This window comes from Drosophila ananassae, chromosome 3L (genome assembly GCF_017639315.1).
Source record: "Drosophila ananassae strain 14024-0371.13 chromosome 3L, ASM1763931v2, whole genome shotgun sequence".
Lineage (NCBI taxonomy): Eukaryota > Metazoa > Arthropoda > Insecta > Diptera > Drosophilidae > Drosophila > Drosophila ananassae.
This window is the reverse complement of record NC_057929.1, coordinates 6,647,846-6,675,144: the sequence shown is the minus strand read 5'-3', so window position 1 is coordinate 6,675,144 and position 27,299 is coordinate 6,647,846. Positions and strand designations below refer to the sequence as shown.

Below are 27,299 nucleotides of genomic sequence, written 5' to 3'. Positions count from 1 at the left end.
CCACTTCATTCTTTTGGGGGCAACATGATGTTGAAATTTTGATTGCGACATTCCTTCGAACGGACGGACAAATTGTGCCACGGCAGTGGCAGTCTTTGTTGGGCAGGGACTTGGGATTTTGGGGAGTTTGTGCATTTGATTTACGGCAAATGGCCATGTTGACATGCCGCGCAGCTTTCCGCTTCTCATGTGGCGTGTGCTGACCTGGAAAAGGCAGAAGAAAGAACCCAACTGAAGCCCCAGCTGGCTTCTAATTAAATTCTTTTCGTGTGCCTGCCTGCAACACGCCACATCATTATCGTCGATTTCGATTTGAGACGCCTGGGCCCCGGGTTATGCTAATTTAATCGTGCCGAGATGCAACCTGGGGCCTCACCTGGGCTCTGCCTATTTTGGCCAACCAAATGGCAAGGTCATACTGCAAGAAATTGGTAATAAAATTAGTCTAATATTTATGAAATATTTTATGACATTTTCTCCATAAATATATAACAATAATAATAAACTTTAAGCCAAAAATCACACCACTAACACTTTGAAATAATCTTCCAATTTCTGGCACCCAATTTTTTCCGTGTTCCCAATTTTTTTAGAGGCTACCACGGAGCATGTTGCACCTGCAGCTATCGGATCGTGATCGTTAGTGGGCGTGGCTGGCAAATGGGCGCAATAACAACAACTAATGACTAAATTTCACATGCCGAAAACAAAGTTTTTTAGGAAGCAAATGTTAATTAAATTTAATCACGTTTCGCCGCGACAAAAACAATGCAGAGACAGTGACTGCAACACTGCGGCACTGCAGCCCCTCAGCGACAGCCGTTGCCAGTTCAAAGGTTAAGTGAGTGCGCCAAAAGTGGCCGCATTCGGCTGCAGGCGACACACCCCACAAAAGTCGCTAAAAAATGAAAAAAGAAAAACTATGCTGCGGAAAGGAAAAACGGGCGTATCAACAACGCATCAGCAAATGCAACATTAGATGCTGCTATTGCTATTGGTATTGCAATTGCCGGGGCAGGTTGCATTTCGTCGCTTGTGGCATAAACGCCAATTATGTGCAACATATGCATGTCTGTGGAGAGCAAAGCGTGGCATGTTTGGCAATTTTTCATTTCCTGCAATGGCCGAAACAAAACTCGAACCTGCCGCCGGCTGTCCCTGCTGCTCCCCCGAAAAAAGGCCAAAAAAAACACAAAAAAATCGCTGCGGCAGTTGCTGTTGCAAGTGGTTGGTTGCTGGTTGCTGGTGGCCAGAGATGCCAGTGCATCGATAAGGCGCCAAATGTGCAACAGCCATGAACCAGGTAGCCACGAGGATAAAAAAAGTGTATAAATTGTAGGAAGGCCTTGGCGGGAGCAGGCACTGCCTTGCCCGTTTCTTCACATTAGAATGACGCCAGCCAAGCTGCAACATCGCTGTGGCAGCAACCACAGCAATTGTCATTTTTCATGAACGAGTCTGCGAGTGCGGCATGCAAATTGCCGTAAATTGAATTTGTCTGATTACGTTTGCGCCGCGGTCCGGTAATCGATTGTCTTGGGAGTAGAGTCCCGTCCAGGCTCCACCTCCTCCTCCTCCTCCTGAGCCTATCCTGCTGCTTCAATATTTGCCTTTTCGCAGGACTCCAACGGCTAGCTAGGCCAGGAAAAAATGAAAAATTGTGCCAGCCAGGCGGCAGATAAATGATTGCACTCGAATTGCATTTCGATGATTGCGAAATTGGCGAGGAGTTGGATGCCAATGCAGAACGCACCGCAGTGCAAATTATGTGCTGCATGTGGCAGGGAAGCCAGGCAGATGCCAGGCTCCACCTAATGGAGATTATAGAGTGCGAAATGCTAAAAAAAAAGTACAAGGCATTGCAAAGTGGGAACCATAGGGAGAACAGCAGGAACCGGATCGGCGAATGTAAGTTCAATATTGACACAGAAATTATTTATCAGCGTTTTCCAGGGAATGGGAAGGTGGTGTTTAGAACCGACTGCCTCTAATGACAGTCAGTGGAGTTCTTGGGAGTGTAGAATGGGTCTCAGGCCCCAGAAGCCTGCCAGGTTGCCGAAAAAACGGATCCAACGGATGTTTATCGGATCGCTGTCACAACAAACACTGTATCGATTACTCTCGCCAGACACTTTGATTTTCGTTCACACGGCTCCCTCGCCAGGAATGATGCAGTGGCCTTATGATATCGAGTGAGTCACCCAGTCCAGGCCGTAAATTCTTTCGCTTCCTGGACGGGGAGGGAGAGACAGCGGAGTAGGAAGCTGTCAAAAGTCTGGAGCCCGGTTCAGCGATCTGCAGTCTGCAGTCTGCAATCTGCAATCTGCGATGTGTTGCGAACAAAAGCGCAGCTGTTTCATCGCTGCTGTTGTTCTGATTCTCCCCCAGTCTGCTTCCAGGCCTCAGTCAGCGATCAGCAATGCGGCAAACAGGAAACATGTGCCTGCCACGCCCACACCTGCCACCCCCAACCCTCGGAACTGTAAATGAAAACCTTTTTTTTGTTGATCAGTTCGAGCTTTTCCTTTCACGAAATGCGTTCGCCAGAGTCAGAGCGAGAGCGAGAGCCAGAGCCAGAGCCATTAACATAAAAATAAATTTCGCTTTTGCTTTTGTTGGCCATATCGCAGCTACCAAATCGGCGAAAAACGAAATGAAGTTGTAAGCATAGCATCGGCGGCCGTTTTGGCCATTTTCGTGTTACGTGGCCCGGGACAGGCCGGCAAGGCCCGGAAAAAAATGCAGAAGAAAAAGATCGAAACGCAATAAATTTACCAAACGCGCTCAACAATTAGAAACCAAGCGACCAACTTGCAATGGCAACTTGCAATATTGCAACTGCAACTGCAAGCTGCAACAGCATCGAGGAGGCCTGCGCATGCGCGTCGATAATTTCTTGTTATCGACGCGCCATGATCACGTAAATTATGTCCAAAACTGAAAATAAAATCACTCGCCATGGAGGAAAAACTGAAAAAGTACAAAAAAATACACAAAATACACCAACGACATGCCATGCGGCGGTAACTCTCGTATTGGAATCCGAAGCGAGATATGCATTTTGGGCATTCGAGAGCTGCCTATAAAATTTGTTTTTATGTTGATTTTCTATGTTTGTTGTTGTTGTTATTGTTAGCTGTTAGCTGTTGGATGTTGGCTGTTTGTTGTTGTTGTTGCCTTTACCGCTTGATTAATTTTTGTGCGTTTGGCAACACCGAAATACTTTTAAAGCCTCATTTTCTCAGCGTATATCGGTGTATCTCGGTGTGTGTTTGATTTCTTTTACTTTTTTTTTCATTTTTTTGATTAAGTAAAATCAATTTTGGTAGCTCAGCGATTTCTAATTAATTGCCATTGGCCTATGGGAGATTGGTTTCTCTGGCATTAAGGATTTCGTTTCGTATTGGGATTGAAATTCCACAAAACGCCATAAACTCTCGGCTGATAAGTCGCTTTTTAAAGCTTTTAATAATTTTAGCCACGAATGTGGAGGGTTATTTTTAGAATGGCTGTGATTCATGAATTTTTTAGCTTGGCCAACGCCCGCCTAATTAAGATAAATACAGAGATGCAATCTGGAGAGCTGGTGGCTGGTGGCTGGTGGCTGGTCTGATGTTGCTGCTGTCATGTCATTGTCGCTTGAGAGAACGTGTGGAAATGTTGCAACTGCAGCAAGCAACTGCATTTCAGTTAACACGTTGCCAAACCGTACCAACGGTTGTTAACTGGGTACACACACTCCACTTACACTCCTTTTTAGCCGGCAGGTTGCAAGTTGCAAGTTGCAACAACAAATTGCAGACGACACCGAAGGAACTGAAGGAGAATGAAGCCAACGCCTCCTTCGAGGCATAAACAACACTAGCGCCACCTACGTGCGGCATTCGGGTGGTGTATGGGTGTTTTGGTGTCCAGAGATGCCTATCGCCCTTGCCCCTGGCCCTGTTTTGTTTCCCTGCCTCCGCTTCTTGGCCAACTTGGCTGGCAACTTGGCTTTTCAGCTTAATGCCTGACACTGCCTACGGGGCTGCCGGGTCTTCAATTCAATGTTGCAGTTGCTCCTACTTGTGTTGCTGCTGCTGTTGTTGCAGTTGCTGTTTCTGTTGGTGTTGCTGCATCGGAAGTCAGTAAACTTTCAGGGTTATTATTATGCCAGGCTTGTGGGCCTGCTGTTCAACTGTCAATTCTGATCCAGGCTGAGAATTTCAATTGCCAAAATAAAGCTGTTTTTTCTGGTAGTGCCACCAGCTGTTTACAGCCACTTCTACTTCGGGCTAGAAAACAAAAAACAAACATGAAACCCACTCCCTGATTCTCAACTGGAAACAGTAAATATTTTTATTTAAATGGCCAAGTATACTGAAAGAAAACAGGGGTGATTTCAAGTATTTGTTTAGGAAGCACACCCCAAGAAGAAGGAAGTGAAAAATATCATATCTTTTTTAAGATTATGATGAGTTTTGTGTTTATCTTTCAGAACTCTTTTATTTCTTATAAGAAGTTAGCTAATTATCATATTTTAAAAACACATTCTTCCCAAAATATCGCAAGACTTGTTTGTGTTTTTAATCCAAACCCAAAATAACTCAAATGAATATTTATATTCCAAGAAATAAACACTTTATATGCTAATGACTTGAATATATATATTTCCGATTTGCAATACTTTTCTTCCAGTCTTCCATCAGTGGGACAGACTTTTCCGGTAATTTCCCTAAAAATTCCGCCATCATGGGCAGGGGCTTTCCCAGCGGAAAAGGGCCGGGTCTCTGGGCTGGGCCGGGAAATTGGTCACGCTTTGGCCCACATTGCAGGTAGTAGTGGGAATGGCGAGAACCCCTTATCGCATCGGGGTCATCGCTAGCGAGAGTTCACTGTAGCTCAACTAGCCGCTGGAGCGTTGAACTTCTTTTGTCTTCCATTCCAAATCCACTGGCCATTGGCCATTATCTCCGGGTCGCTTTTGCGTCTTAACCGCTCACTTTTTGGCTTCGTCCGATAAGCAAATTGCGAATAGTTCACACCCTGCCACGGCATGGCATGGACAGATAGATAGATGGCAGATAGTGACCCGAAATCGAGGGTGACTGATTAATTAACCGCCATAGATATGGGCTAATCAATGACTATAACGGTATCTGCGGCAAGCAAATATCTAGTTGGCGAAATCGCACACCACCTATGCGGTCTCAGCTCTCGACAATATCTCTATTTCTGTTCTATGTTTCGCATCCGTACTTGGACCCAATATCGGATTACCATTTAAGAGACAGTCATTGACTTTTGTTTATTAATTTAGGAGGCGGTCTTTGTTAATCCGTTTCATCCGCCGCCTCAATAGTGGATAGATTTATATCTCTATCTTTGTGGGGGGTTTCAGTTACAGTATCTGTATCTGGCAGATGCGGGCGCATCAGTTTTTTTCTCAGTTTTTTTGGAGGGTGGACAGTGACATATATTCGATTGTAGAGTGCATTGCACTCTTTGGAATTCCCGGCAACAATGTTGCCAAGTATCCACTCCACTCCACTCCACTCACCTGGTTGGGGGGTAGTTACTTGATATCCAGATACAGGGCTTATCCACTCTTGGTGGGTAGCCTCTTAACCCGCTTCCACGCTCTGGTAATCCAATAAAGACCAATAAAGACGGGAAATAGTTCAAGTGGAAGTCTGATTACGAGGCCCAGCAGCGGTTTCTGTTGCAGTTGCAGTTGATAACAAGTCGCTGCTGCCGCTGCTGCTGTTGGATTTTATGGCATGCAATTATTGCCCCGAGATACCGAGATACATATATGTATCTCTATAAAGAATATAAAATGCGGCACAAGCACATAAACACTGCTCTGTCAGAGGCTAATAAATGCACATTTAAGTTCCTCCACTCAAGTGGAAAATTTTTCATTTATTTATGATTTAAACTTTGAACTCGAGGCTCTTGGATTTTCTTTTCTTAAATATGTATTTTTTTTTAAGAGCTTACTTCACTTTTGTTATCGGCAATTGGAAATGCATTGACCTCGTTTCTGGCCTCTATTTTTTTTTTGGTAGCTTGTTTCGAAGGCAACTTTGTTGCCAAACACACTGTAAACATTTTCTGGTGCCAGCGGGGGAGGGACAGTCTCGGTTGTTGGTTGTGGTGGGGGGCAGAAGCTACACCAACAATTGGTGCACAACGGAAGCAGTGGCAGTACACCCATATGCTGTTCAGAAACAATTTAAATGCATCGTTGCACACACCGTATGATTTTCACTTCACTTCCATTCCATTTTTCTGTTTTTTTTTTCTCTGTTGTTTAAACAAAAAAGTAGCAACGGTCAGCTGCACGATTTCTGAATATTTATGTAAAATTTTTTCGAATTTTATTTGTTGTTTTTTGAGCGATGTGCACCGGTCAACGTGAGTCTGAAAACTGAAAACCAAAAACTGAAAACCCGAAGCCGAACCCGAAACCCAAATCAAAATGTAACAGTCACCAGAGCGAGAGGGGGAGCAGCTCAGGGAAAGAGATGGCTGGCCGGAGAGAGTGGGAAGGGAGCGGGGAGAGAGCCGTGGAGTGCCCATGCGCGTGGGCGCGGCTGGGCTCGGTTCGTCTTAGGGGGTGACTACTGCCTGTGCATCTGTAATGTTTGCTGGCGGCCCTGCTGCTGCTGCCCTGCACTTGTGCGCCGCGGCGTATCTCACAGATGCGCGTATCTGCCGGATGCATTGTGTGGGCTCATTATCTCGTATCTCAAGGGTTGAACTGCAGCCTCAAACTGGGGTAATAGGCGCATTCAGACTGCAATTGAAGTCCAAATGGGACTGAGTCGAGTCTTTTGATTTACGAGTATTGACAGCCGCCGCTGCTCCCCCGGAGAAAGTGTTTCTCTCCCCCCCAACTTCTCTCCCCTCATATGGAGTGGAATAAATAGACCAGAATACAATAATCGACAAAATGCATTTAAATTAAAGTCTAAGAACACAAGTCACCCCAAAAGAATGAGCATTTAAGACACATCTTTTTCCTCTGTGCTTTTTCCGAATCCGAGTTTATTCAACTCTTGAGGGGTAGAGCCAAAAAAAAAGCCAGAAGGGTGGGATTTCCCTGCCATTCTGGGGGGGATGCTGGGACCGGCGAAAACTGTTGCGTGCTTTCCCGGACTTTCCCGAACCGGAGAAATTGGCGCACTCGTGCACTGGGACAACAAAAACGTATTAATGTTGGAGAGGGCGTTGGTTGGAGAGGGCCTGGGTCTGCCCCTCGAAGGTGTGCCGGTGCCGTTGCCGGTCTGCATGCCATGCAGCTCTTGTCGAGGGTGACTTTATCCGCACAATTGAAACGAAAACCCAGCTCTGACACGCAATCTGCGAGGGTGAACTCTGTCGTTGCAATCTGTTTAATTGAGGTGTTTAGCTTGGTGAATAATTAAAACAGCAGAAATAAAACCCCCCCTACTATTAGCAGTCAGACAAAGGTCAAAATAATAAATTAGACACGCGTCCAAGTGGCTTTGAAATGAAGAGTTTTGAATGTCAGGGATGATGGATCTACATATATGGAAGATATGGATATTTTCTAGGTTTATCTTCATTTTCTATTCCATCTATAGATCTGACAAACATATCTTAGAGAACAACTGAAGCATGTTTGTAGAAACCCTTCAGAAAGAATATTTCTTTCAGTTATCCTCCCCGAAAGACTTCTCAAATTCTTCGCTTTCAGCTCGAATTTCAGTCTGTCATCACTGGACTGGACTGGAGTACCCGGAGTTGTATTACCATTAGGGCAAAACAAATGTGTCTGGAACACATTCCGTGACCAGGCACATGTCATTAGCCAGGCCAGCCAAAACAAATTACTGCTGGCACTACGCACTAAAATTCCACGAGGAGGAACTGCTGCCTGGTTAGGAACTGTGTCAGCGCGACTGGGAAACCTGGTAGTAAACAGAGAGCAATAAAGCCTTATTATGCCACCTTAACAGGCATATGGGCCAAAGTGTCACCTACACAGGCAAAAAATATATATATATAGTTGGAGTGGAGAGTGGTGGCTACTAGATACAGTGGCCACTGGACACGCAGATCGTCGCTTGCGTAAGAGCGGGCAGTGGGCTCGCAGAGTAATGCGACAGGCGTTAAATGCGCCGGCAATCGATTTGATTTGCAGTCGCGATGCGAATTTAATTGAAATGAAAAATAGTCTCCCGGGTGGGCGTGGACCGGTGGCCATGGGCGTCTGTGGAGGCTGAGGCGACTGAGGCGGCTGAGGCGACTGAGGCGGCTGAGGCGGCCGAGGACCCAAGACCAGACCGAGTGGCAGCTGTAAGGAAGTCAGTCGGTCGGTCGGCAAATGTAAAATGCAAATGCCTTGCCGTCCCACGCGAAATTATGAAAAATTATGAACACTATTCCTCGAGTTTTCCTTTTTTTGAAAGTGGGAAAAAGGCTATGATGGCTCTGAGAGATGGAGGCTGGACTGAGGCGGAGAAAGATGTGGAGGAGAAGCTGGACAAAAGTCCATTTCACGCTGCCTAATGAAGCAAATTATAAGTGGCCACTGACCAGTGACCACCGACTAGTGACCGGTCGGACATTTGCGGAAACACACATGTGAGTTTTGTCATTTTAATAATCGCGTTGCGTCTGCTCATTGTTGTATAATTTGTAACTGAAGCCCCCCGGGAGCTCCCGTGGAGGGAATGGTATTTGGGAATGGTAATATGATACTTTCTTCGGCGGGTCTGTTTTGAATTTCTGCTTATTACCGAATATTTTCGCCGTAAAGACAAAAGATGAGAAGATTGTCAAGTCTTGTTCGCAGGTCGGTAATTTAACTCTCTCTCTACCCGGTCGGACTCTGTGATTAAATGAAGATCATGATGATGTATTTCATAATGGGATGGTGTTGCATGTCTGGGGCATGCGTCACACTTGCCAGACAAAGAACTCGGCGATCAGTCATTTGGGGAGAGATGTGTTGCATAACAAGAACTCATCTTTTGAGAAGGATTTTCTTCTGAGTCAAGTGAGTCGTGTGGGTCTGGTGAGTTATTGGGAAAATCAGTGACTTAAGACGGAAGCTTTCCACACCATCCGTATCTGGAAGGTGTTTGGTATCTCCTAAGTGGATTATCTCCGAGACTGTCACTGTCTCACGGCTTTTACTTTTTGACTCACTTTAATGGGCCTCAGCTGCCCCGACTTCTTCAACTTTGATTTCTTCTCGAGCCTCTTTGTGTGGCGGAGGGTAACCCTTTTAACATTCCATTTATTTTTACTGCCTTTTGTGGACCTAAGCTACTTTCGTTCTTGAGCTGGAGTGCTGGGGTCTTAGTTTCCCTTTTCAATAAGCCACCCAGGCGACCGAAGCTCCTCCACTTGACCGTGATTTGTTCTGGGGCTCTTCATGTGCCATAAATGAGTGGTCGGGAATTAAGTTATTGGAGGTAGGTACCATTTTTGGGCATGTCTTCTGATTCTTTTGTTCCACCCCGGCCCCACCAGACGCCACACACACACTCTGCCACATTAATCACTGCCCCTCGGAGCGTCCTGATGGCTTCCTGCACCAACTCTGGCTCCTCTGCATGTGATTTCATTAATTTCACATTCCGATGCACAACGGCGAAAAACAGAATTCCATGCCATATTATACGAGTGGGGGGATGGATGGCTTCGCTATATGGCCTCCTCCCTCGACTCCGCTCCACCTACGAGGAAGTGCAAAGTGTTGAACATGTGCAGCGTCCCGGCACTTGCATTTTATTCATTTTATTCATTTCACATTTATGCAGCTCACTGCTTCTTTCGCATTTTATTTATGGCTCTGTGCGCTTTGATCAATCAATTCAGCTCCGGGGCCTGGTACCCTCTACCCGGGCCCAGCCATGAAATATTTTAATTGAATGATCAGAATCGGGCGGCGGTGTGGCGGCCCCCGGGGGGAGTGAGATCGTTGCGATCGAATTAGCAGCGGATGGATATGCCATCCGTAGAAGTAGGCACTGCAACAGTGCAGCTTCCAGCATCCAATCCACTCGAGCTTAATTGCATGGAGCAAATATCAAATATGAAAATCAATCGACGCCACTGAGGCGCCAGTTTCAATTTCGATTCCCTCCATCCAAGTCGGACGACCGACCGCCTGACCCAAAAACGCCGTCAAGCTCGTCGCCAACGCGCCAAATTGGGCATCCCGAACGACAGATTCGAAAATCTCCAAAACCCCAACCGAAAAAAAACAAAAAAGAAGGCGACAACAGACCAAAGTCTACCCGCAAAGGCAAATATAAAATATTTGCTTATTATTTATATTTGAGATTTATTCGCCGAGAGGCAAACACACGCAGCATCTGCCCGACGATCTGCGACTTGAATCCCAAGTCCGGACTCCGGACACAGCTGCGACTTTTGGAGGCTGTTAGAGGTGGAAAAGCTACAGGGAATCTTGAGAACGATAGTATTGGGGCTCACAAAAATATTTCAGATACCTTTAAATATTATTTATCAGTTCGAAAGAACAGATTGTACAGAAGCGAAAGAGTTCTTTCAAAATAAAAACTTTCCCAAAGCAAGCCACCAAAATGAAAGGTTCTGATAAACTATAGTACCTCTACTAAAAAACCTCTATTTTATGATTAATCAAATAGTAATTTTAATGGAAAAAAGCAAAAAGACAATCTTTTTACAAAACAACACTTAAGTTTTAGTTTAGTTGAAAAAAAGTATTGAAAACTTTTCCACTTTTACAAGATTTTTAAAATACCTTTCTAGTCTTCATAGTCTTTCAAAGAGTAATTATTTTTGTATTATTTTTATAATGAAATTAAGTAAAATTTTATCTTAATATTCTTACAAATCCAATTAAAAGCAAATAGAAATCTAAAACAATAAAGCTTTCAAAGAACTCCAAAAACATCTCATAAATGTCTCGAAAACTTTCAATTTCACCCCGCCATTGGCAGCTTGAAAATCTATTTAAAGTTTCTAATTTCCAGGCAAGCCCCTTGAATTATAAAATATTCAAAATTTTCACGCTGCCATCTTTGGCTCTTGGAGCATGTCACCATCACCTTGTCGCCTCTGCCTGGCTAAGTCGGTCGCACATGTCGTCGTTGCCATTTTAGGATTTGTGGCCAAAAAAAAAATTTAAGAAAAAATAAAGTGGAAATAAAAATAATACAAATGTGTATGGAGACTATATGCAACATGGCTTGCTTATTTTTGGACAGTCGGTAGAAAGTGCCGCCGGCGGCAGTGGCGTCGTCGTCTGAGGCAACAACAAATCACAGTGCCACAGAGTGCCGCTCAGTTGCAGCTCATTATTTTAACGGTTTGTTTGGAGCCGTTTCAGTTTCTGTTTCTTGTTGGCCGCTTTCGGTTTTCCTCCTTTTGCATATCCAATCCCGCCATTAGCGCTGACAAGGCAGAACCACAAAAGAAGTCCACCAGCCAGTCCGCTGGTCCGCCCGAAAGTGAGCGCCCCAGCTGTCGCCAATTTCCGCATTCAGAGGAGGCGACGCTTCCACTGCCTTTCCCTTTCTGCCTTTCAGCCTTACAGCCTTATGGCCTTCTGTCTTCTGCCCAGCCCCCTCAATCTCATGGAGAATTCTCTGACCCCGACATCGCTTTCATTCATTCATTCGACAAGCAACACCAAATGGCATTCAGCAACTTGCAACATGTTGCGAAAACGGCAAAAGGCATTTATTTTTTTCTGTTTTTTTTTTTGGCATGTTGCCGGCGCTTTTAATTGACAAACAAATTACAGGCTGCCTGGTCGTTTGTTGTGGCTGTTTGTCTTTGACCAAAAAGCATACCCAAGCCCAGAGCCAGAGCCAGGCCAGAGTCGGATCGGATCCAGAGCCCCACCCCTGCAACGGATGACATGTGAGACCAGCGAGGAATGACTAATTGCCCGGCGTAATGGTCAAGCAGGCCGGCCCAGGTCCAGCACGGTGGTCAGCCAATCAATGAGAAACTTTTATTAGAGGCTCTGTCGAGGATTGAACAAAAACTGCCCACTGTGCACCATGGTCGGTGCTGCAGTTCGTCAAGCCATTCACACAAGATTTAGCTCCATCGCCGCGGGACATGGAAGGCGATTGGGACTCGGATTGGGGGGAATGAGTTAACTTTGAAGCAGGAGACACTTATGTGATGAATTTGCCGCCAAGGCGCCGCCGCCACTGAAGCCTGGGTGGTCACATGGCGGCGGGGCTCCTGCGGCTTAAATGTTTCCACAAAAAGACAGAAAAAATAAAACGGAAAACCTCGTTTCCATTCGCTGAGATCTGAGCTCTGGGCGAACGACTAAATTATTCATTGCAGGATTTATGCTGCCGGCGGCCAAAATCACTTTCGCTCATGCTCTTGCTCTTGGTCTTAAGTTGCGAGATCAGACCTGGTCGACGCGACACGCCCACCGCCATGCCACACACACCTCCTCGGAGGTTCAGAGCTCAAGCAAACATTTGCCACAATTAATGCACATGACGCCGCTTAAACTTTGACTTGACAAATGGAGTCGGTGGCCCGCCACCACCCCCAGGAATGTGCCCACTCTGAGAGCCCTCCGACAGGCACTGGCAGAAACAGGGTCTTCATAAATAGACTTTAAATGAAGTAGTCCAGTAACTTTTCTACTTTATTTCGAAGAGTGTCTTGGAACTCATTTCGCAAATCCTGGGACCTGCCATCATCAACATTTGTTAGCCGGCGTAGTCTGGTAGATGACGCCTCTGTTGCCATTGTTGTCTGAAGAATCAGAAGGAGCTGGAGATGGAGATGGAGCTGTAGCTGGAGCAGGAGTGGAGTGGCTGGGCAGGCTGGGATGAGGGGAACGCCCACCTGGGCTGCCGTTTAATGGCCCAGGCTAGGCACAGCTCCAAGCTGTCATCGTCTGGCATCTGCATCTCGGGCTGGTCCGGGCTCTGGGTTTTTTTTCTGGGCCTGGCCAGAAGCACGCGCCAGGCTGCATTGTCTGACTGACAAGGTGAGTGTTGCCAGGCTCGCGGGTAGGTGGAGGGGAAAGATAGCCTTTATTGTTATTGAAAAGCAGAAAAGCAACAAAAACACAAAAGAAGGCAACAACTTAACCGATCGCGAAAAGGTCGAGGACGTGCAGCTGGCCATTCAGGTCTTACTTTCGCCACAATGCTCTGCATTTTTGGCCGAAAACTATCTGTATTTTAAATTAAAACATATTCCCTTAACAAAGTCTTTCAAATAAATCGATTGCCGAGCTTTCTACTGGCCCATGACGCCAAACAATTGTATAAGTTCGGCCGATAGCCCCTTAGTTATGACCTGGAATTATGTGAGATTATGATTTTGGACCGCACATATACATTTTGGGGTCTATCGCAGCGGGTGATCGCCTCCCGGCTGCCGAAACCGCAACAAATCGCGACGAAACTTAACCCCCATTATAATCAGGGGCTGCCCATTTGCCACAGTCACCCACAAAAGGCGACGACTTCCTCATTGCCGCAGAAAACGCAGCCTGCAGAAAGGCACAGAGCTGGAAGCGAATCAGAGTTGCATAAGCCACCCTGGTGGGAGGCGGGTGGTCGGTATGGTCGGTTGGTTAAACAGAGTTTAGCATTAATTTGTATGCAAAAAAAAGCAAGGTATTTCCCGATCCGAATTCAGAGTTATGAATGAAAACCGATGCGATACAGAAATAGAAATTGCCTCGCAAGCGGAGCAAATGAAAGAGCGGCCTCTTTGAGGGCAGAAGACAGTAAGATCCGGGGACGGATCGGATTGTGGGTGATCGCTGTCTGGGGAGGCATTGCAATTGTCTGCGGCTAAAATGAAAGGCATGAGTGCCTGGCAAATGATAGACAGCCGACTGACTAACTGACTGCCTGCCTCCCTGCCTGCCTGGCTGACAGACTGACTCTACAAAACTCCATCTGCAATATGCAACTGCAATATGCAACGCCAACAACATGCAACGGAAGCGCAAAAATAGCAACAAATGCCGGCGTTTACTGAAAAACCTTTGGCTCGCCATAATTTGTTGAACTTTCAGCGGCGGCGTTTGACTTATTGCCTACTGATTCGCAGTCAAATCAGCAGTCCGGAGTGCAGTCCGATGTGTGTGGGTGCTGGGCACATAAACAAATTGCAATTTAGTGCAATTTACTTCACACAGGATGCCCCATGCCAAGCGCCAGCTGTGGCACGAAGAGAAAGTGAATGTTGCCTACGTTTGACAGGTTCATTTGACGCACACCACCGATGGCAGTGCCCCCCGTGCGAAGGCCCACAGATGCTCCCCCAAAAATCACTTTGAATCTCTAAAAAGATCACTCATTTTCACCACTTCAGACTCAAGAGCCCTACTTCCTAGGGAGAACTCCAAAAACAACTCAGCCCCGATTAGAAAGCAGGCTAAGCTTTTTTCAGAAGTTGGGGCAGTTTTTACCATAACCCCATAACAATACACAAGTTACGATAATGGAAAGCTAGGTCAGGTAAAAACAATTGAGGGAAAAATGTTTCAAAAGGTATAGATTTTTTCTTTACAACTGAAAAATATTGTGTGCATACATGACCTATATCTTTAACAATTTTCCTTCGATCTTTAAGCGGAATACCTTAAACGATTTGTGGATCGATTCTCCATAAATCTGCATCAAAATCTGAGAACAAAATAATTTTTAGATTTTTCATCAAATTTTTTAGGCGTCCCCTTCAAAATGTGGAAAATGCATGGAGACCCCAATATGACCCACTGCGAAGGCTATATCTTGGCTAATTCCCATCCGATCCCTGAGCGGAATACCTTAAACGAATTGTGGATCGATTCTCCATAAATCTGCATCAAAATCTGAGAACAAAATATTTTTTAGATTTTTCATCAAATTTTCTAGGGGGTCCCCTTCAAAATGTGGAAAATGCATGGAGACTCCAATATGACCCACTGCGAAGGCTATATCTTGGCCAATTCCCATCCGATCCCTGAGCGGAATACCTTAAACGAATTGTGGATCGATTCTCCATAAATCTGCATCAAAATCTGAGAACAAAATATTTTTTAGATTTTTCATCAAATTTTTTAGGGGTCCCCTTCAAAATGTGGAAAATGCATGGAGACCCCAATATGACCCACTGCGAAGGCTATATCTTGGCTAATTCCCATCCGATCCCTGAGCGGAATACCTTAAACGAATTGTGGATCGATTCTCCATAAATCTGCATCAAAATCTGAGAACAAAATATTTTTTAGATTTTTCATCAAATTTTCTAGGGGGTCCCCTTCAAAATGTGGAAAATGTATGGAGACCCCAATATGACCCACTGCGAAGGCTATATCTTGGCCAATTCCCATCCGATCGCTGAGCGGAATACCTTAAAAGAATTGTGGATCGATTCTCCATAAATCTGCATCAAAATCTGAGAACAAAATATTTTTTAGATTTTTCATCAAATTTTCTAGGGGGTCCCCTTCAAAATGTGGAAAATGCATGGAGACTCCAATATGACCCACTGCGAAGGCTATATCTTGGCCAATTCCCATCCGATCCCTGAGCGGAATACCTTAAACGAATTGTGGATCGATTCTCCATAAATCTGCATCAAAATCTGAGAACAAAATAATTTTTAGATTTTTCATCAAATTTTTTAGGGGTCCCCTTCAAAATGTGGAAAATGCATGGAGACTCCAATATGACCCACTGCGATTGCTATATCTTGGCCAATTCCCATCCGATCCCTGAGCGGAATGCCTTAAACGAATTGTGGATCGATTCTCCATAAATCTGCATCAAAATCTGAGAACAAAATATTTTTTAGATTTTTCATCAAATTTTTTAGGGGTCCCCTTCAAAATGTGGAAAATGTAATGAGACCCCAATATGACCCACTGCGAAGGCTATATCTTGGCCAATTCCCATCCGATCCCTGAGCGGAATGCCTTAAACGAATTGTGGATCGATTCTCCATAAATCTGCATCAAAATCTGAAAACAAAATATTTTTTAAATTTTTCTTAAAATTGTTGTAAATGGGAGGGACAATGTGGCCCACTGCGATGTCTATATCTTTGTTAAAAGTCGTCTGATGCTTGGGTGGAATATCTCCAATGATAGTTTCATTTGTTCTTAATCTATTTATTCAAGTTAAAAAAAACGAAGGCAAATTTCCTTAATGATTAAGTATAACAACTTCCCAAGCATGGGAAAATGAAAGCGCGCACTATTATGGCGGTTTTAGCATCTCTAATTGCAGGCAGAAATCGGGTCAGTCGGCAGGCCCGTAGATAAATCATGCCACTTGCTGTTGCCTGCCTGCCACTCGAATTTGCAACATCAATTGCTAAATGGCCAACGCCCGTTGCTGCACCGGCTGATTTCCGCCTTGGGCCAGGCCGACTGCATTTTAACCCAATTAGAGAACAGGTTGGCACCTCCGCACGCGCCGAATTCAATTTCGCGCCACCGAACCGAAAATAAATGGAGCAGATCTTACAGATCTTATCACTACCAGCACATCATCTTGTCACAAAAAATCCAAATATAATAAATAAATAAAAAGGCGAGGGCGCCCGCTTCGGGAAAGTCATGCTGCCATGCCTGCCACATGTTGCAACTGGCAAGGGAAAAGCGCATTTAATTAACCCGATCTCTCTGTGGGCAGGGCCATAAATTATTGAACGCGAGTGGAAAGCGCGCATCGATAATGGTGACACATATCAATAAAGTTATCCCACATGCAGATCGGATCGGATCGGATTGGATTGGAACGGATTGGTATGGATTAGGTTGTTCGTCGCCCTGCGGGCAAGGGGGCTCTCCACGCCTCTCCATCGTCCGCCCCGGGTGGCGCCACTTGTCGCCGGCAAGTGGGTCAGTGGTGCTTTGTGGTGATTTGTAGTCTGCTTACCTGCAAAGAAAAGAAAAAAGCCAAGAAACGAGTGAGAAAAAGCAATTAAGCAGCTGGCTCATAGAAAAGACTTGGCTCTCGATGATTTTGCCAAAACTGAACAGAAAAAAAAAAACTTGAAAGACTCCATAGATATAGGGGTTTATTAGAGGCAGATAGTAACCCGCCCAGAACTTGATCATCGCTTCGTGAAAGCCAATTAAAGTCTGATCCTGATATCATATCATCCCGAAAACCAAAACAATTAAAATTCAAAACTTAAACGTTTTACGGCCTATTAAAGTTACACAAAATTAAAATTTTATGGTTCGTGCACAGAAATTAACATAATATCTCTGCCAGTCGAATGAAAAAATTCAACACATGAAATATAGTATAATTTTTATGTGGTTCGGCTCTCTCGGCATCTGTTGAATTTAATTGCTTCATTTGCGCCTTGGGTCTCGTGCGAGGAAACAGCACTTCTTGATGTGTTTTGCCACACTTTTGGATTTGGCCGGATAGTAGTTGTTTCTCCCCATCTCATATGCACTCATAAATTATGCATTTCAATGCAAATGCCAGACTAACTAATTGGTTTATATAACTCACTACCCCTCCCTTTTGCATTTATGGCCATAAAAAAGAGCAGAGTAAGAAACAATAACAGTAATGGCGTAATGACAACTGCACGACATTGACAAATAAAAGGAAAGCATGCACTTGGTCCAAAAAAAAAGCGGCATTACGCATACGCCACGTTGGTATACGTTGGTATTACGCAAATGAGAAAAGGTTAAATATAAAGAGCCATCTCGGTGTTTGCTTTACCCTAATTAGGGCTGCACCTTGCCCCGCAATTAGAGGCGATAATTAGCCAAGTGGCAAGTCACTCACTCACCAAACACGTCTTCAAATCCCCGATCTCCGATAAGAAAGCCCCCCAAGCCATTTATGTTTTTTATGATCTTCGTGTGATCGGCCTGCTAATTCCGCACGAATAAATTCGATTTGATTTGATTTGATTCCGTGCTGCTTGTTGGCTTGTTTAAGTTTGATTTGTGTGGAAGTGATTGGCCAAAAGGTGCCGACAGACCACTGACTGCTGAGTTATGTCTTCTCGCCCGGCGTTTGTGGCGTTGGTTTGGACTTCATTTGTGCCAGTTTGGTTTTCATTTCCATGTCCAGCAAACGCAAATGAATTTATGAGCATTACGTGCGATCGCCTCTTTAAGGCGCTCCACTTGATTTCTGCAATTTTCAGCAAATTTCCATAAATAATACAATACCCCCCAAATTGCATTTCTGGAATCTAAAGAATTTCTCAAAATGTTCAAGGCGAGTGGAAATTTGACTTCGCCCAGCTGGATACCGAATTAATGGCCGACAACTCTTCGAAATAATGAATTCAAATGGCTCTTGTAAATCAAAATATCTATCGTTTTTTGGCCAAGACGGTTCGAAAGTGTGATTCTGGGGAGATAAGACTCGGAGGTACAAGACCTATTGGGTCCGCGGGACCAACAACAAAGTCTCTAAATGGGTTAAGCCATGGTCAGATTTATATGCTGGCCATAAAATAGAGGAGAAAAATGTGTACCTCAACCGAGATGCCACGGACTTAGCCTTAGCCGGCCATTAAATCGAAATTCGAGCTTTTGTTAAGGCACCTGACTTGAGAGGCGTAACCGTAGTCTTTTCTTGATCGTTTTTAGTTTGTTGTTGTCTGTTTTCTGGGGGAGGTCATAAAACCTGGCCAGTGCCACCAAATAAGAGTGTGCAGCGAGCCGAATAGAGATAAACCTCCGCCGGCGAGGCAAACTCAGCGAGTGGGTGTTGCCTCATGCCCCAAGCTTCCACAGCCATGGTCGACGTGCAAAAAAAAATATACCGAAAAGCTGATCTTGCCACAGAGCGGGGCACCACGCATGCGCGCCTTGTTTAGTGGCCTACGTGTTATCACGACCAGGTCTTTCACTTTTTCCACATTTTTCTCTCGCATGTCCGCACAATTTGTAGCCACTAGCCAGGATCGCAGGCCGGCTCTCCGGTAATCGTTCAATAATCGCAACGAAATAAAATCTTTCCGCCAGCGAACTTGAGAAGCAGTTCAAATTTCAACAATGTGTGCGCCGGTGTAACCTTAGACTCGGTCGGGCCATCATTAAAATCATACGCCACGTTGGCCATTGCCACTCTCAGTCAGTCAGGCAGTCAGTTAGCCAACCTAAATAATGTTGTTAAATACAAATTCATTTAAATTACAAAACGTCAGCGACAAACAAATTACTACCGAAGGTGAAGGTTAAGGTTTTGAACACGGAAAGAAAACTTTTGACTTAAATTTGTGTATTTTGATTACTTTTATTGCTTTTGAATCAAATGTAATTTATTTTCGGTGTACAATCCGGCCTACTAATGAGTATGGAAACACAATATCCATTGTTTCCTCTTCGTGGCGTGTTTAGCCGAAAGCCAAACTATAGTGTATGGCCCTCTAATGGTCACGCTTCTTGCGATTTTAAAATGAGGAGCGTTAATTTCCCGGGCAAATACGCGATAATATTGGGAAACTGGTGCACAGGTCATGGGCCCCGGATTCGACGCAGATGATGTGTGTTGGAATTAATTAGAGCGGCTGGCCACAAAGCAAACTAATAAATTCCAAATCATTTTGTATGTGTGTGGGGCGATCGGGCCAAGTTGCTGTGACCCGGCCCCCTGAACAAGCAACTCTTTGTAATTTTTGACATGATATGCCGCACAGATTGTGGAGGAAATTAATAAGAGGAGAGAACGAGCCGAAGTCGAAGTCGAAGTCTAACCGAGGCATGATCATGATGATCATTGTTGAGTGCCTGCTGGTTGGCTGGAGAACAAGTTGCCGGACTACAGGCCATAGACTAAAGACCCCAGGCTGAAGACTCCAAGACTGCAGACTATGGGATTGTAGACTTCAGACTGTAGACTGTAGACCGTAGACTACGACAACGAGTTTTTCCGATTTTCATGCACCAGGCGCAATCAGTGCTCATGATCTGTACATTAGCGTCGTGTGTTGATCACGCAGATTGCCCAAACACACTCGCATATCAACAAACTGTTGACTGATATGCCTGGCCAGGTTTATAGCCAGTTATGGCCTAGTCGAGCCGGGCCGGGCCTGGCCGGGAAAACTGGCCCGGCAAAAGACATCGATTTTGGGCATAAATCTAGCAGACGCCTTTATGCAAATTCGGCACTTTCTGGCGAGAATCACCTTTATAGAGTCATCGCCGTTATGCAAACACCGTTTTCAGTTACTTTTAATTCAAAAATTATGCAGATTCACGGCTACAGGTGGGAGGGAGTGATAGGGGCGTGGTCTTACCAGAAAACAGGTAACTCCTGATAGGAAAAATGGGAAGATAAATGCAAGTGATCTATTGCTAATCAATTTGATAACTAAACTATGGCTGAGTTATGGCCATAATCAGTTACTAAATACTGATATTTTTGGCTATTGAACTCCGCTTTAGATTCTTATGTAAGCCAGCTTTGTATTTGGCCAAGAAACAAAGCCCGCGTTCTCGCTTCTCATTGTTTGCTTTTCGCGGCTGCTCACGTTTTTCTCTTCGGCGGGTTTTGTTTTTTAATTTTGCTGAACTTATAAGCCAAACAAAGCGGCAAAAAATAAATAAAAAATATGTAAGAAACCTGTTGAACAACATATTTTCTGTGTTTTGTTTTCAGTTCACAGAATTTTGCATTTGTTCGTTGGCTTTGAGAGAAAAATAAACACAATTCTAACGCAATTTATTTTGGTTTGACTTGAGGTTTCTTGGCTTTTTCGATTTTTGTTGCCAAACAGCTGTGTTTGTCCATGTTTGGTTAAAAGTAAACAATTTTATGAATATTTTAACAATGTCTCAGATATTTGCATTGTCCAATTGGCAGTTCGACAAGTGAGACACCTGAGAACCCTCTGAGTTTCTGAATGGAAATTTTTCTCCACCTAAATATCTATAATTGAAATTATAATTTTTTTCTTGTTTTTATTATTTTACATATATGCATTTTTAACAGCACACACGCCCAGACTCGGTGAGATACATATTTTTGAAAAAACAGAGTCTCAATGTAAAGCAGTCGCTGACATCCGAAGGTTGTCGGCTCGAAAACTCCATTACAAGTGCTTGGTTCGAAAAATGTGTAAAATGTGAATACAGCTCGTCTCAGAACTGTAAGTCACTTCGGAGCTTCAATGCCATAGATCAATGTCATCTTTAATTGGACGAAGAAAATAATTAAACGTATCAATGTAAGTGATTTAAATTTTTGCTTAGGAATTACCTGCTGAAGTCTATGACTTCCATTGTATGGAAATTGAGTAGAGCGCCAGTGATTTCCGGAAATTCATTTATTCGCTGGCAGCCTTAGAAATAATCACCTTTTCTGTTACACTTTTCACCTAATAAATATTTTACTATTTTGCTGGCTATTTTAAGCTTTTATTTACGAATATCGAAAGATCCAAGCACCTGAAATGGTCTATTTGCTTTTTTAGTGCGCATTTTATGACGAGCCATAAAAAATGGATGGCATGAGTCATTGGGAACAGAAAATGGCGTTGTTCTGCGATTTATAGAAAGTGTTTGGCAACTCACTAATGATAGCAAATACTAGGCAGTCCTGACCTTGAGTCCCAGTTTTGGGCCAGCCCCTGCTGTTGGCCAAGAAAGTTGGCCAGCAGCTCCCGCTGCTTTTTCGTATTTGGCATTTGCAATGACCCAATTCCATAGGTCGACTGGCCAGCATGGGGGATAATTAATCAACGAAATAGAGCTTCAGTTTCACTTGTCAGGAGGCAAATATATTTGAGATTAAATGAGCCATTGTATCCCCACTACAGGCGTTTAAATTGAAATCTTATCGGGAGCCATAAAGATAATTGTATTGACAATACTTAGTACCATCATCGGACCAATAACCATTCAATATTAATGTAAATCGTGGCTGGAAGTGAACCATTATGTCAGTATTCGTTCGAAGAAAGCGAAAGTGTGTCAGTGATCGGTGGGATGTGGGGACAGATGCAAAGCATGCATCCGAGCGTGAAAGATTCTCTCCCACCACTGCACCACTACACCACAACGGCGCATGCGTGCCTGCTCAGTGAAATGGAATGAAAAGAGAGAGAGTGCGATGACTTTCACTAGAAAATGAAATCCCCAACTGATAACACAACTGTTCCCAGGTCTCCCACCCAACGCCATCACAGTCGAAGCTGTCGAAGTGACTCACGATCGGCTATTACTGTTCCCATACACACGTAGATATATCCGAGATATATGGTACTTTTTCAGCCAGGTTCTAAGCGGCTTAAGTGCATGTCAGTGTAGAGATTGGCCCCGCCCACTCCGCCCCGGCACAGTGGGCGTAAATTGCCAAAGCAAATGGCATTCTGAGCAAGGAAGTTGTAAATCTGCTGCCAAATAGAATTGTGAGCGGGATGGCTGCCAGCTGAAGGAGCGTTCATTAAAGCCAAACTTCCACTACAACGTAAAAAAATCCCACTTATGACAGGCAATCAGAACTAAATACCCTTCCTGGCCATAGTTATTTTCTGTTTTATTTCAATATTTAAGTGTTAATAATAACTCATAAACCAAGTTGTGACAGAGTTTAATGGATCATTATATGATTCCCATAAGCACCAGAGAAGATCTTCAAACAAGTTCTAGCTTTTTACGATCGTATCTTACTACTGGATTTAATCAATAATCGTAAAATTCGTATTCCCGGAATTGGCGTTTAATTTTCAAACAACCCATATCGGTTAGAGTATATACGACTAGACACTCCATTGAGAAAAAGCTTTCGGGACGTGCGTGCACAATACTCGGGTTTTACGACCTTCTGCAACGCCCACAACAGCCCCGACAGCAGCCCCGTGCACTGAGAGAAATGCAATTAGAGAACCGTCTACTCAAGTGGTGCTGAGAGCCTTCCACAGACGTCAGCAGACGTCAGACAAACGCCGACTGGCGGCCCACACACAGATCACTTCAGGTCTGGTTCTGGGATATGCCTTCAACTTCCACTTCCACTCCATAACTGAAGTCTGGCCAGGAGTCTGAGGGCAATTAGAGGGGGCACCTTATGGCCAAAGTGCAGACACCACTACATAGCAACTTTAAAGCCAAAACTTTGTAGAAATTTTAAATATTCTCAGTAGGCTTAATCAGTTTCCGACAGGCGGAGATGGATGAGGTAATGCCGCCTGGTTAATGAACTCGGCCCGATTACGAAACTTATTTCTTGACTTCTTGGTTAATTTAATAAGCACTCTCAATTGGCTTAATTAAGACCTTTCTGCCCTTCGGCGGCGGAAGTGGAGCAGTGCAGAACTGACCTCTTAACATTCGGGTATTTCAATTGGGAGTCACATACCAGAAGACTATATCAGCCAAGACTATAAGACCCCCTGGCCTTGTCGGCTCTATCAGAAAGTCAATAAATGCCGTAGTTTGCGGCGGAATCTTATCAACTCCTTGGTCACGGTGTCGATATCTATTAGTATTTGTTGAATAAACAAAAGATGAAAGCCAAACAGGGCCCAAACAGCCCAGCCAAATAAATGTCACATGGAAAGGTGAGGAGGCAACCGCAGGTCCCAAAAAGGTTTCCTCAGATCACAATCAATAACAATATCGAATGAACTGCAGTCTGGCAGCCTGACTCCCGTGGTGTCTGTGGTTATCCAGCGTCTTATTTGGTTATGAAAGGTAATTCAAAGACTTGACCTGTCTTTGGGCCCTCCTCCTCCTCTCTGGGCCTCTCTGGCCATGCACTTGTGTCCACACACAAAATTTCTACTTCATCTGTGGGGGTTTTTTATGTTTATTTGTCTGCCAGCCGCCTGGAAATCGAAGGGGTAAGAGTCGAAAACAAACAAATAGCATAAAGTGGGAAGGCAAAGAGTGACATTTGATAGTGCACGCGGTCAACTGGTGGCGATACCTTTCGGCGGGTTCTATTTATAGGTCGATGCAATCGGTAATGCCCTGGACATGAGCCTCCGATGCAGTCACGTTTGGATGTTAACCATCCAAATGTCAGCCACTTGCACAAGCTCAGCCACTTTTTATCGCTCCCCCCCCGGTCCGTGTTTACAAATTACTAAGTCTAAGCCGCTCCAGGGAGATCCAGGGAGAGAACAAACCCTTTATGGGCTCGTTAGCACACAATCTCCTAACATGATTCACTGGAGCGAGTGCCACATCATGCCCACTCGACGCAATTGGAACAACAAAGGCTGGAATCCGGGGTTCCGTAATCAGTTGTACAAGGCGCTATTATGGATGTTGGAAACATATTTAAAAACTACATCGATAAGGCAGCTATACTTGATGATTTTTTTAACAAAAAACTAACTTAATTGGTTAATTGGATGAAAGATCTCCATGGATATTGAGATACAGAGCTCAAATAGCTTGGGGTCTGGGACCTGGGGGGGCTGTGTTATCTAACACCCACTGCTAATACTAGTAATAAAGAAAGTCAACAGAGAAAAAAAACACACAACGACACGCTCTGGCGGTCAAACAAAAGTTATGACTAATGCACTAATTGAATGAAAGCTCCGAGGGAGAAAAGGAAAGCAAGCGACTGCAGCTTGGACGATCGACGACTCTGGAGACGATTAAGGCAAATCGGCGTTACACTTTAAGTGGGTCAGCAAACGGCGGTGCCAGCACCACCACCAGCACCACCACCCAAAAACATAAATTGCAAATCTCAAGACAGACCTTCCTTCGCCACACTTGTATGGTAATGTGGGTCAAAAGCCCGAAATTATGTATTATCATTAAATTTCATTACAACCGACTTTTCGACCGCTTAAATAATGTTGAAAAAAATGTGATTCGGAGCTTGGAGCTCCGAGCGGAATGCAAAAACAAAAGCGAACCCGTTACACCGCAATTCACGCAATTCGCAACCACTCAGTGGGTTGGTGGCTTTATACATTTATTTTTTGGTTGTTTCTGTTTTTGTTTTCTGTACAGTTATGGCAACGAAATGGAACCACCGCTGGAGCCACTGCGACTGCAATCCGCGAGTGTTTCGGCCCAAAAGCAGCCAAAGCAATCCCAAGAAAGCCAACTTGATGATGGTCGCGGATGGTTCTTGCACGCATGTCCATATTGGGGGTTCTTGGTAGAGAATGCGTAGAGTCTTCGGGGCAGAGAAAACTTTCAAGTTTAAGATTCAGGAATAAGGAGATTAAGGTCTCAATAAAATATATATTTAAAAGAAAATTAATCACTACAGTTGGTTATTTCTTCGTTCTAAATACTTTATTTCCTTTCTAATCCTTCAAAAGCTAACCCCTTTTAAGTAATATATTTCTCTCAGTGCTTCTGAGTCATGGAATTTCTGCACGAAGGAGTTCAGTGATCCCGCCCGCTTACCAAAAAAGTCCTCCCATCGCTCCGAGGTGTCCGAATCGGATTCTATGTCCATCTTGGTCGTCTTCTCCTTCACTTGATTTACGGGGTATTCTTGTTTGGTTTTGGTTCCAAGCTCCTGGCTCCTGGCTCCTGGCTCCCGGCTCTTAACTGCCGGCTTCTGGATCCTCCTTGGCTTTTGGCTAAATTTAGACAACAAGTTCAGATCGCTACTTTTATCGCAACTGCTGCGGCTGCTGCATTAGATATAGATATTGTATCTCAAACGCCTAGCCTGGCCTAGCCGGGACAGAATGACTTCACCCAGCCGGAGAGCAGGGCGGAAAGGCAAAGCTCAATCAATGACCAGACGATAAGATAAACGCTCGAATTTAACTTGAAACGAATACACCACTGGAACTGGCACTGGAACTGTGTGCGATTTTTCTTTTCCGTTTATTGCCCGATTCAGGTTGCTGTTGTATTTATTCGCTTTATTCCACTCTATATATTCACTAGCCACCGCCGATATCTTATCGCGGCCGGTGAAGCTCCAAGGCAGAGCAAATATCCAGGTGCGGCGACATTACAGCTGTTGCTGGTCTGTGAATTCGAACGAAAAAAGATCGCAAAGCTGCACTGCTCAGCTCTGGCGATGACTAAACCGGCTCGCGAACTTGTATCTCAGAGATTGTTTTTGTGTTTGGTGCTTAGAACGGAAAAAATTTGTTTAGAGGGAATTTTGAGATCAAATCCCTATACACCTACGCTTGCTACACACGCGGAAAATGCCTCAGGTTGGCCGCCGATTCGCCGCTGATCGCCGTTGATTGAATTAAATTGATGATGGCCTGGCCTCTTCACTTGTTGCGAAATGAAAACAAAAAGCCCACAAATTGCAGATACAAGTATCTAGATAGGCGGCGGGCGGCGCGCTTCGCTGATTTTCCAGTTTCTCCCGTGCAAATCACCTTCGCACCGTTACTTCTAATTGCGGCAAATAAAACACTCTCGACTCGTCTCACATACACTTGGGTATATCTATCGAATATACAGTGGATCTATATGCATTTATTATTTCTCTAAACACGCCACGGGACTCGGGGGCGAAATGCACGCACACTCTCACTCGCTGGGGGAGCCGCTTGCTCCATTGCCAGCCCCAAGAAGTACACAAACCGAATGAATTTTGGATGAACTTGGAGATACTTTCGGAGCCAACAATACTTGGGTATCGTAAGACGTTGCTCCAACTTGTTGGGAGCCAACATTGATCGTTGTTGGATCTCCATGGGTCCCCACTTGGGGCCGACAGGTTTGAAGGCAACACATTGTAGACGGGTTGCAACTAGCAGTCGTTGCGACACGATCGACAACACCACCAAGTGGAGATGATGATCCACAGAAAGTATATCTGAACTGTGAACCAGAGGGGAGTTGGAATTTTTTATCCAATAGGCTTAGTTAGTACTTACCCAAGACCAAGATCACCCCCAACACCAGGTGGACTGGATTCGCAGTTTCCAAAAAGAGTACCGCAAGCGATGCAATTAAGAGCACAGTGGAGAATATTCCAATCACGAAGGATAAAAATATGGTCCAGCAGACATCCTTGAAGGTGAAAGGGATATTATAGGTAGATTAATCCAGATAGCAGGGCTAAACTCACCAGCATGACGCCAATGAGTAACAGGGCCATGCTCAGTCCGTGAACCAAGGAGGTGGCCATTGCAAATATCACAAGCGCAAGCTTTATTTTCGTCTGGAGGACCAAGTGGAAAAGGGCTAGGGCGAAAAGGACGATGCTAAATATCATCCCCGAAATCCCGATAGCGACGCACCCGATGTAGAGTGACAAGAAACCACAACATACGTTGAGACACATTGTCTTTAAATTATTTGGTGATTTCCAATTAAAATTCCAACATTTTTTACAAAAAATTTATATTTATGTTGAAGTTTTCTACAAGGATTGCTTACATTATTATATTTTTAATGCGCGCTCCTTCGACAC

The 27,299-nt window shown here is 44.5% G+C and overlaps 2 protein-coding genes across 3 annotated transcripts in view; both read right to left on the bottom strand.

Moving 5' to 3' along the window:
• The window catches only part of LOC6495788, a 43,478-nt gene extending 17,328 nt beyond the window's left edge, over positions 1–26,150 (bottom strand). For both annotated transcript variants that reach the window (XM_001959546.4, XR_001408705.2), the window contains exon 1: positions 25,310–26,150. In XM_001959546.4, coding sequence (XP_001959582.2) covers positions 25,310–25,361 — 52 coding nt within the window. In that variant the 5' untranslated portion in view covers positions 25,362–26,150. The remainder of the gene's footprint in view (positions 1–25,309) is intronic.
• A 151-nt stretch (positions 26,151–26,301) lies between these two features.
• Positions 26,302–27,234, bottom strand: LOC6495787. The gene is made up of 3 exons (XM_001959545.4): positions 26,955–27,234; positions 26,761–26,896; positions 26,302–26,704 (listed from the first exon to the last, which is right to left on the bottom strand). The coding sequence occupies exons 1-3, from the start codon at positions 27,168–27,170 to the stop codon at positions 26,634–26,636; spliced, it is 423 nt and encodes a 140-aa protein (XP_001959581.2). The 5' UTR covers positions 27,171–27,234; the 3' UTR covers positions 26,302–26,633.
• Between the last annotated feature and the right edge of the window lie 65 nt (positions 27,235–27,299).

Coding starts and splice junctions, on each gene's coding strand:
- LOC6495787 (XM_001959545.4), bottom strand. CDS start 27,170: ATGTGTCTCAACGTATGTTGTGGTTTCTTGTCACTCTACATCGGGTGC. Junction 26,897..26,954: donor TACTCATTGGCGTCATGCTG/GTGAGTTTAGCC, acceptor TTCACCTTCAAG/GATGTCTGCTGGACCATATT. Junction 26,705..26,760: donor GGGGGTGATCTTGGTCTTGG/GTAAGTACTAAC, acceptor TCTGGTTCACAG/TTCAGATATACTTTCTGTGG.